Source organism: Garra rufa, chromosome 16 (assembly GCF_049309525.1).
Source record: "Garra rufa chromosome 16, GarRuf1.0, whole genome shotgun sequence".
NCBI lineage: Eukaryota > Metazoa > Chordata > Actinopteri > Cypriniformes > Cyprinidae > Garra > Garra rufa.
The window spans coordinates 6,766,963-6,778,445 of record NC_133376.1 but is presented as its reverse complement, the minus strand read 5'-3'; the positions used below and the strand labels follow the sequence as shown (position 1 = coordinate 6,778,445).

The following is an 11,483-nucleotide window of genomic DNA, read 5'->3' as shown; positions in this document are numbered from 1 at the left end:
GGTGCAAATAAATAAATAAAATAATAATATAGGCTAGGCTATCTTTACAAATTTATTTATCTTTACAACAGTATAAGATTTTTAATGAAGTCACCAAGCGTGCATTTGTTTGATCCAAAGTAAAGCAAAACATTACATTACATTCTGAAATATTTTTACTATTTAAAACTAATGTTTTTAAATGTATTTTAATATGTAATTTATTCCTGTGATTTCAACACTGATCTTTTTGCTCTGATCTTTACTCCAGTCACATGATCCTTCAGAAATCATTCTAATATTCTGATTTGCTGCTCCAAAAAAAAAAAAAAAAAAAACATTTTTATTATTTTTATTATTTATTTTCAGGTTTCTTTAAATTAATAGATAGTTCAGAAGAACAGCATTTATCTAAAATAGAAATCTTTTGTAACATTATAAATGTCTTTATTACCATATTTAATCCATTAAAGCATTCTTGCTAAATAAAAGTATTAATTTCATCAAAGAATCCTGAATTTTTTTTTTAAATATTTATAATAACAATAATAAAAATGAGAAAAAATATAAGCCCTCCTTTAATGTATGTTTGTGGGTTTGTAAAAAAATTAAATACTTTAACATTTTTACATTTTAAATACTTTAAAAATTTAAATAGAAAGTCTGAAACTCTTTGCCTCTATATCTCCAAATATTTTTTATTTTAATTAGTGGTGGGCCGTTATCGGCGTTAACGTGCTGCGTTAACGTGAGACTCTTATCGGGCGATAAAAAAAACTATCGCCGTTAATCTATTCTCAAAGTTGGGTTGGGAGCTGGGTCTACACTACGCAAGCTATGATGACTTTCACCTTGATATTTTAGCGCGGATGTATACCTAGCCGAATTGCACTGTAGGGGGAGTCTGTCGAACCTGTGTGTGTGAATAGTCACATCAAACGAGACGTGCTAACATCGATGAAGCTATGAAGCCGTCGGGTTGCTTCAGGGCAGGGGCGTCGCTAGACCCTTTTTACTGGGGCACGTGCGTGAGTAATAATTTACTTTAATAATCCCGAAATAAAGACATTAAACTATATGCAACAACTGAATTGACGCTTCTAAAAGCAACGCAGTTTAACCGATGACTATGCACGCAGATATCCATGCCCGCGCGCGTTTGTGTATTTAACTGCAACGCGCACGTCGCACAGCCTTTTACGCAAAAGTACATGCAGCGTAGGAATAGTTGGTTACACAAGTTTGTATAGTTAATTGTGTTGTAAATGCAGTTGTCAAGCAGTTTGTGATGCATTTTGGAACCAGGAGAGGAGCCCTGGTCTAATGCGCCATCTGGCTTTAGAAACCCGTTCTCAAAGATTTACTTTTAGTCATTATTTGTGTAGCACACATATTCTGAATGCCTTCGTCAGAATTCAAATTAGCCTTTTTAATCTAGATTAATTCCAAGATTACAGTGAGATTAATCTAGATTAAAAAAATATATCTATGACCACCACTAATTTTAATATACTTTATTTGATTGTTCTTATTCTATTGGTTCTTGCTCTTTGTGTTTTTCCCCTTATTCTTGTTATATTGTTGGAAGTTTAATATTTGAAAAAGTTGATTATTTATAGTATTTATGGTGGTTGTGCCTTATGTTGTTCCATGTCTTATGTACATTTTTGCAATTAAAAAAAATATAATGAAAATGTTTCTTGAACTGCAAATCAGCATATTAGAATGATTTCTGAAGGATCATGTGACATTGAAGACTGGGGTAATGATGCTAAAACGTAGCTTTGAAATTAAAGGAATAAATTATATTTTTAAAACAAATTAAAATAGAAAACAGTCGTTTTAAATAGAACAAATATTTCACAATTTTACTTTTTTCTCTTTCTTTTTTTACTGATTTTGCTGTAATTTGGATCAAATGAATGCAGGTTTGGTGAACAGAAGAGACTTCTTTAAGAAACAAAAAATCTTGACTGGTAGTCTATATAGTTTTACGTCGTTACTGTACTTAAGTAAATTTTTAAAGTATCTGTACTTTACTGGAGTAGCTTTATTTTGAGTAACTTTTACGTGCTCCGGTGTCTGATTCTTGAATCTGAATTCAAGAATCTTTTCAGTGAACCTGTTAAATCGGTTCGCAAATCGCACCAAACGATTCACGAATTGGAATGAACCGACTGCAGTTGTTCTCGAGTCGACAACTCACTGATTCAAATGATCCGTTTAGAGCAAGTCTCCTGTGGACTAAATTAAAGAACTTATACTGACCACCATAGAAGTCACCATAGAAGTCCATTATATGGAGAGGAATCCTGAAAATGTTTTCCTCAAAAAACATAAATTCCTTATGACTGAAGAAAGACATTAACAACTTGGATGACAAGGGGGTGAATACATTATCTGTAAATTTTTGTTCTGAAAGTGAACTACTCCTTTAAGTAGCCTATAGAAATTGCAAAGTAAATCTATCAAATTTTACTTAAGTACTTTTGTGTACTTCGTCCACCACTGATATATATATATATATATATATATATATATATATATATATATATATATATATATATATATATATAGCCTACAGTACCAACATGATATTGGGATTCCTGGTATAGTGATACCTGGTACTCTGCTTAATGTCCAAAACAATGTGGTAATACCTTTTCTTAGAACTAACTCTAATTCTCTGAGCCATTCTTGCAAAAAACAGCTTATGTGTAATGTAAAGATCACATGACATTACATCAGATTTAAATTTGCCCACATATTTTGTAGGCCACTGCACAAATAAACATATGTCTTTATGTTTTCTTACTTAATCAGTCAATCAAGAGGTAGCGTTTTATCGTGTTATTTTTGGGACAGTGAGTATGTCGTGGAGAGCAAGTGAAGGGAGGAGGTGAGTGTGTGGACGGGGTCAATCCCCGAACAACACTGACACCCACCGACCACACAGCGGAGCTCCATCCTCGTCCTGACCAGACGCCTGTGGATATCGGTGAGGGAGGCGGGCAGGAGAGGAAGGAGAAAGAGGGAGACAAGACTAAGAAGAAGAGGCAGAAAAAGAGGAGGTTTAGGAGGTTTGCCTCTTTCTTCTGTGTCTCGCCCCAAATCCACCAAAGCTCAGGGTGAGCAGGAGAAGCAGATTGAGGAGGACCAGGACACTGATGGGACCCCATCCAGGAGCTGTACTGATAGTAAATAATGAGCTCTGATCATTTACACACATCACCATCACATCATACAAATGCAGATTAATTCTTCCACTACATTACCAAAAGTAACCCCTAAATGAAAATGAATATGCGTATGCAATATATTATAGATATTTGATTAAAACTAACTTTTGGTTTCTAGATTTTGGTATCTTTAGAGCAGACTTCTGTCCAGGACGTTGTCTGTTTTGTAAAGGACAAACATCAGGAAACTCTTTCCAGTGCTCCTGAAGTCCCCTGCCAAGGACCAGCAAATGGAGGACGTCCAGGCTCAAGATCAGAGCGGTCCAGTCAGTCCGTCAGTGGATGAGAGTCCATCACATCTGCAGAGACAACTGGACTGTGATAAGATCACGAGGAATGAGGGTGAGTTTACTGTCATAGTCCAAAATATAACACACATTTCATTCAATGTATTATTTCAGGTGTACATGTACGAAGAAGAGTTTTTAAGTTTTATAATGCAGCTGTAACTGAAGTAACATTTCAGTTCATGTAGTTCTGCAGTGTGGACTTGAATAAAATAACTGTAATTATTTACCTTGCAGTAGACCTCATCTGCTGGACATACACCATTGGTGAGAAGTTGGGGGATGGAGGATGTGGCTCGTCTTTGAAGGGACCCGCTGTGAGGACAGCCTTCAGGTGGCTGTGAAATTCACAGCGAAGGACAAAATCGAGCCGTACCTCAGCCTTGTAAGCAGATTGTGCTCTCTCTGTCATCTCTCATTTACTGTTTGCAATGTATAATTATTTAGATTCATGTAAAAGAACGAATACAGATATTTTAATGTACAAACAGACTTATTTATAATCCTTTCATCTAACCGTCATCTTTCTCCTAGACTGACCATCCCAGTCCAGTTCCTGAAGAGGTGGCTCTGACATTGATGGCCAATCATGGCCCCTGCTGTCACCACATCATTGAGCTACTGGACTGGCAGAACGAACCTGACCAGTACATAATGGTCTTAGAGCGTCCTTTGCCCTGCATGGACATGCATGATTTTTGGGAGCATCAAAGCGACCTCTTCAGTGAGGTGTTGGTGCGCCATTTCATGCAGCAGGCGATTGACGCTTCTGATGGGTGCTGTTCCTGGGGGGGTCTTCCATCGGGACATCAAGATGTCCGACCTCCTGGTCAACACGGAGATCATGGAGGTCAAACTGATTGATTTCAATGTTGGGGACCTCCTGAAAAGCTTACTCTACATTATCTTTAGCGGTATGTATGATCTCTCAAACATGTAGTTTGGGTGACCAGTTACAGCATGTCTTCATCAGACTGAACCCAGCTAAATATTAACAATAAAGTCGCAACATTCTCAGAAGAAAAGCCAAACATAATATGTTTTGTTAACTAAAATTAAATGCCATTTCACTAAGTGAATGAGTAAAGTGGTAAAGCAAACTCTTTCTTCCAGGCACAGCAAATTACTCCCCTTTTGAGTACTTTGACAAGGGCAAGTACCATGAGAAGCAGGCAACGGTGTGGCCGCTGGGGATGCTGCTGTTCACCATGATGACCAGCCCTTTACCCATACAGCAGCGATGTAATATTAATGGATGCTGATGTCTACACTGAGCCGGGCTTCTGAGATGGTAAGAACTTGATCATGCAAAACACAGAAAACAGTGACTTTATAATAAATGGCCTTATGGATAATGCAGGAATCTCTTTCTGTTTAGAGAGCAGGTGTGAAGTTGAAGGAAACATTCAGACAGTTCTCTCATTTTTCTGCACAGAATGCTGCTGTTTTATTCGTGGTTGCTTAAAAAGTTACCCAAAGCAGAGAGCTCATCTGGAGGAGATGCTCTCCCATGACTGGTTCAAGGTACTAAGGCAGGTTTTGAAGATATATTGCAATTGGTTTATTTATTTTGGTTTTGATTATCAGCAAATGGGCACTAGCTTCTTTATGTTAGTTTTCAATAACCAGCTGCTACCTTATGAAGTATGTTTGTCTAATTTGTAGCATTTCTAATTGTGTTCCAGGTCCTGTTGGTCATGGTGAAGAGGGTCAGTCTTGCATCTGGTGAGCTGACACAGGTCCTCCATCCCTACAGCCTTTGCGTCTTGCGAGGTCTGACAGGCCTTGGTTAGGTCTGGCGCCTTGGCTTGAGGCAGTAGTTTTAGCGTATTGCAGAACTACTCGCCTAGGGATGTGTGTTGTAAATAGTTAGTTTAGTTTTACTGTCCCAGAGTCAGAGCGTCCCAGAGCTGTCTGTCAAACCTGCCCTACAAGTTCCTCTCACTGCCACCCTACAGGGCTTTACAGTTTCCTGGTTCAAAAGTCCCAAGATTCCCTTCCTTGGTTCCTGAGGTCCCTCACACTGCTGCTCCAAAGATTACTGCCACGGATATCCGGGGTCCCAAAGATCCTGTCAGGGCCGCTTCAGAAATCAATGCAAATACAGTCCTAAACTCTGCTGCTGCAGGACCTGCTGAGGTCAGTCATAGGCACCGCAGATGTTACTTCACAGGGTAGCTTTTTCAAAGCCACCCTGGTCCCAGAGTTCACCCTAAAAGAGTCAAGGTTGCCCCAGTGTTTGCGGTCATAGCCTCATCCAGAGCTGGTGTCAAAGGCTGCTTCATTCCCAGAGCTCCTCTCTCAACCTCCCTGGTCCCAGAGGTTCCTGCTAAAGCCGCTCTGATCCAAGAGGATTTTGTCACAGCTGCATCAGAGGATCCTCTCATGGCCCCAGTGTTTTCTACTACTAGTTTGATTCATCCAGAAATATATGACTGCTGTGTGTCACATTAAAAACACTTTGTAAATGTGAAAATACACTTTTTTTTGTTTGTTTTAATAGGAAAACTGTAAATATTAATCATTCCTTTAGTTCCAAGCCTCTCGTTTGACAATTTGACCAGTTTATATTTATCACTCTGAATGCTAATTTAAGGTAAGGTGCTGTAAACTTCCCAGCCAATTGAATGAAGATTCATCATGTGTGGGGAGCTGATTTGGAAGCATCCCACCAAGTTTGAGATCCCTGTGATTTATGGTTTCTAATGCCCAGACACTTTTGTTTTGACATAACAGTATGATTAGTAAATATGAGATCTCATGCAGTGTTGAATTTTCTGAGATTTTGATTACCTTTTAATGACAGCTTATGTCAGTTTACCAGCAGATTTATCACAAAATTAATCTATATTAACTAGGGATGTGATGAGATCCGATGTGTCTCGTGAGATTGTGACGATATCCTCGCAAAATATTTCACAGTGTTTACATTAGAGCTGCAGGTTTAATTGATAAAAGATTGCAATTGCATTCCTAAATGGCAACAATTCAGCGGTGTCTATTCCAACTGTATCACATTGTTCTGCTCACGCTCAATTTCGGTTACTATAGGAAACTGCTGATCCAGAAAAAACAAAAACAAACAGTCTTTTCAACCAATTATGATCATTATTTCTTTGTTACAGACATTTAAATGACATAAGTAATGGGATAAAAGTTTATAGTTTGGGTATAAACACTTGTCTACAGTAGCAATCAAAACAAAAATATCTTAACACTTGTATGTATTGTAAGGCTTATCCTCTGCCAGGGGATGGCGAAAACTGCACGTTTAAAAAAAGTATTTATCATTAAATCATTTATTCAGGAGATTCCAATAGATTCCAAAGTCTTTATTAATTGAGACACTGACTCCTTCATTTTTTTAAAATTTAGTTCGAATATAGACTTAAGCAATGATTTTGTCAGTTATGTAATTTTGTTTAATTTCTAATCCTTCTTCAGAATCGTGAGAAATCTTCAATTTATAAAAGAAATTTGTTTTTCAAGTTATCCTATATAAAGGTGCATCTCAATAAATTAGAATGACGTGGAAAAGTTCATTTATTTCAGTAATTCAACGCAAATTGTGAAACTTGTGTATTAAGTAAACTCAATGCACACAGACTGAGGTAGTTTAAGTCTTTAGTTCTTTTAATTGTGATGATTTTGGCTCACATTTAACAAAAACCCACCAATTCACTAACTCAGTAAATTAGAATACTTCATAAGACCAATAAAAAAAAAAAAACAATTTAGTGAATTGTTGGCCTTCTGGAAAGTATGTTCATTTCCTGTATATGTACTCAGTTCTTGGTAGGAGAGGTGATCAGTCTGTGGCACTGCTGAGGTGGTATGGAAGCCCAGGTTTCTTTGACAGTGGCCTTCAGCTCATCTGTATTTTTGGTCTCTTATTTCTCATTTTCCTCTTGACAATACCCTATAGCAGGGATCATCAAATCTGGACCTCGAGATCGATTTTCCTGCAGAGTTTAGCTTTTACCCTAATCAAACACACCTGAGCATGATAATCAAGGATCATTAGAGAATATCAGGTAGGTGAGTGTGATCAGGGTTGGAGCTAAACTCTGCAGCGCATTGGACCTCCAGGGTAAAATTTGGGGAACCCTGCCCTATAGACTCTCAACGGGGTTCAGGTCTGGTGAGTTTACTGGCCAGTCAAGCAGACCAACACCATGGTCATTTAACCAACTTCAGGCATGTGATTGGCTAAGGACAAAAAAGCAGGAAAATATACTAAGACAACACCCCCACCCCCCCCCCCCCCCCGAAAAAAATTAACCGAAATGAGCATCCCTAATAGCTAGCAAATACAAGTAAGTTAATGTTAATGCAGCTTAAACATCCTGCCATAGTAGAAAATCACTCAAAATCGATAATCTAATCCAGGGGTCTTCAACTAAAACAGCTCGAGGTCCAGTAATGAACCCTACACACCAGCCGAGGTCCAGACAATTATATATAAAAAACTATTTATGTTTTGTTTTGTTTTTTATCTTAAATTCTACACATTTAAATACTTTTTTAAAGACCTGAACAAAATTTAATAAATAAATTATTAAAATGAGATGCAGATTTCACAAAACAAAAAAGATTTCTTAAATTATAAAATTTACATTCCAGCCTTCAAGAGTCAAAAGTATCAATTCTTATATTAATTGAAACAATTATTGTCAATCAAGTATTATATTAATTAACATATATTTTATTGCCTAAATTGTTTAAATTTGTATAACTCATGATCTTGTCGATCCATCAGATAACATTTACAACTCTACGTGTTTGGTGCTTAAAACCATGGACTGATTTGTTTACATTGGTCTTTTTGACAACAGTAGACGTACGAGCTGATTAAAAATGTCAGATCATTCTCTTCCAGCAGGAGGCGCTATCAGAATGATACACAAAGCAGCGCCGCAGATGACTTTGAAACGCGCAGCGCTCATATTTATTCAATGGATAACCTTATAAAGTTCCATCGCAATTCTTGCCTTTTAGTCCCCACATTTAAGACCACCTGAAATAATTAAGTCTTTCTTAAACCCTAATAACACTACAGTCATCAATAAAAATGAAGAGCTTTATTTCAAGAACTGACTTTTTAAAAACCCTTAGCCTACACAAAATACGTTTCTTTTTATTTTGCAGAAGAGAAATATTAGGGAAGTAAATTAATATCAGCATATGAAGTATATTCGTCTATCATTGTCTCTTAGAGAATGTGCACATTAGATGCTGAAAGCGCTGTTTTTACTTTCACTTTAATATATGCAGTTTTCACGTTGCTTGTGTGATTTCCATTGGCTCACCGTCGTGGTTTAAAATATAAATATGTATAAAAATACAGTATAAAAAGATATATTTACAATATTTTGCGACGTAACCCCAAAATAATGCATTTTCCATCAACGTTTTTCACTCACTGAAAGCTACATCTGTCTGCCGATCTCTCCTCTCCTCACTGCACGGAAGATCCTAGTGTGCTTGATATAAATGTATTTATTAGAAATAGCGTTTGGCATTTTTTTTATTATTATTATGTCAAAAGCTTTCACGGTCCGCATGGACGCATCTTGCGGTCCGGAATCATACTTCGCCATCCGCCATTTGCGAACAGTCGCAAATACGTGACATAGGTCACATTTTCAGGTCGAAAAATCCGGAATTCCGGATTAATCCGGAAAAATCACATCCCTGCAACTTGGTGTTTTTGGCAGTGTGGGCAGGTGCCAAATTCTGCTGGAAAATAAAAATAAGCATCTTTAAAAAGCTGGTCAGCCGAAGGAAGCATGAAGTGCTCTAAAATTTCTTGGTAAACGGGTGCAGTGACTTTGGTTTTCAAAAAACACAGTGGACCAACACCAGCAGATGACATTGCACCCCAAATCATCAGAGACTGTGGAAACTTAAGACTGGACTTCAAGCAACTTGGGCTATGAGCTTCTAGACCCTTCCTCCAGACTCTAGGACCTTGGTTTCCAAATGAAATACAAAACTTGCTCTCATCTGAAAAGAGGACTTTGGACCACTGGGCAACAGTCCATTTCTTCTTCTCCTTCTCCAGACGCCTCTGATGCTGTAGTTCAGGAGTAGCTTAAAAAGAGGAATACGACAACTGTAGCCAAATTCTTTGATACGTCTGTGTGTGGTGGATCTTAATGCCTTGACCCCAACCTCAGTCCATTCCTTGTGAAGTTCACCCAAATTCTTTAATAGATTTTGCTTGACAAGCCTCTCAAGGCTGTGGTTCTCTCGGTTGGTTGTACATCTTTTTCTTCCACGCTTTTTCCTTCCACTCAACTTTTAAGATGCCTGGATACAGCACTCTGTGAACAGCCAGCTTCTTTGGTAATGAATGTTTGTGGCTTACCCTCCTTGTGAAGGGTGTCAATGATTGTCTTCTGGACAACTGTCAGATCAGCAGTCTTCCCCATGATTGTGTAGCCCAGCGTTTCCCAACGTCAGTCCTCGCAACCCCCACTTCACTTTTTAAAGCCACCGTTTTTAAACTTTATGGAAGCTCTAGTCATAAGTCATATGATAAACACTGATTACAGCCAAATGTTCCCCTTTTTCATCAAGAAAAAGTAAACAGACAATATTTCAAAAGCTTTAGTTTATTGCAGTGTCATCCATGAACCACAAAATGTCTTATAAAATAAAATAGTAAGGATCAAACAAATAGATAGCTAAGAAATTCATTGTGTAATTAATTTCAAAACAACAGGGGCCAAATCATTTCTTGTAAACCTTTATTTAGGGAAAAAAAAAAAAATCATACACACTGCTAAGATCAATATATATATTGGTACATATTAATGACCAGTAGTTCTGCAGAACTGCAATTGTTGATTCTTGAATGACGTTCCTCAAAGCCAGTCTAATGCTTGTTGTCAGTGAAATATTACCTAAATGGCATATTACAAAAAAAGCAAAGAACATGTTTTCATCAAAAAGACAAAAAAAAAGGAACTTAAAAACTAAAAATAAAAAAACTTTGGTCTAGTTCCCTTCCATGCTCGTGTCCACCCCTCCTGAAAAAGTTGGCGGGAATCTTTTAATCAATTTAATTACTGTTGACCCCCATCTAAAAGCTCTCCTTCATTGAAGAGCACGAAATGAATGTTCTCTAAGAAGGAAACCCAGTGCTCATTGTTTGTTTGTTTTTTTTCACAGAAGTCATAAGGAAGCCTTGTTGAAGGCCTTTTAAAAGATTCATGTCAGCTTATATCACCAGCTCTCTGAACAGTCCAACAATTTAACGCTGAGAAAAAGAACAGACTTTTTAAATACAGAGAAAAGGATTGTAAAACTAAACAATGCTTTTGTAACACTGATGAAGCAGCATCTTCATCCTACCAAAACGCTGAGACGTTCCATTATAAACAGCTTGTTTTGCGAGCACACTGGCCTCGTCCAAACCCAAATCTCACTCAAACCAAGACCCAATTTCTCTGTGACTCTTTCTCCACCAACAGTTCAACAACTAAGAGCGGCCTAGCTTAGGCTCATGGGCTTTTAGTGTTCCCACAGCATCCTTCACTGCATGGTAGATGATGTTCTTCACCTGTAATTGACAGAAATACAACATTAAATGCTCATAGCTTAGCAGAAAATACTGAAATGTTGCTTTTGTGCTCCACAGAAGAGTTATGCATATGCAATGACACGTAGAAATACCTGAAGCTTGTCTTCATGGTTAGTGTGAGTGGTGGACAAGTGGCGGAACTCCTGCGTCAGTCTAAAACAGTGCTTCACATGCTCGGGAGAAACAAAGTCCTCTGCGACCTTGATACAGCTGTACAGGTTATGCACCTGGAAAACAAAGGTGAGCAAATGAGTATTTATGTGTTAAGTAGGAGTGTGCGTTATGTATTGTCTACCATTATATCTTAATTGTTGTTCTAAAGGGTTAGTTCACTCAAAAATGAAAATTCTGTCTCGCCCTCATGTCGTTCCAAACTCGTAAGACCTTCTT

At 37.8% G+C, this 11,483-nt stretch overlaps 1 protein-coding gene and 1 pseudogene across 6 annotated transcripts in view; one reads left to right on the top strand and one right to left on the bottom strand.

Annotated features, from left to right (window-relative positions):
* Positions 1 to 2,570: 2,570 nt before the first annotated feature.
* On the top strand, positions 2,571 to 5,849 carry LOC141289018 (uncharacterized; annotated as a pseudogene).
* Positions 5,850 to 10,103: 4,254 nt separating this feature from the next.
* Positions 10,104 to 11,483, bottom strand: part of kdm3b (lysine (K)-specific demethylase 3B) — a 38,892-nt gene continuing 37,512 nt past the window's right edge. For all 6 annotated transcript variants that reach the window (XM_073820114.1, XM_073820117.1, XM_073820115.1 and 3 more), the window contains 2 exons: positions 11,186 to 11,320; positions 10,104 to 11,072 (listed from right to left, as the gene is read on the bottom strand). In XM_073820114.1, the coding sequence (XP_073676215.1) occupies positions 10,992 to 11,072; positions 11,186 to 11,320 (216 nt within the window). In that variant the 3' untranslated portion in view covers positions 10,104 to 10,991. The remainder of the gene's footprint in view (positions 11,073 to 11,185; positions 11,321 to 11,483) is intronic.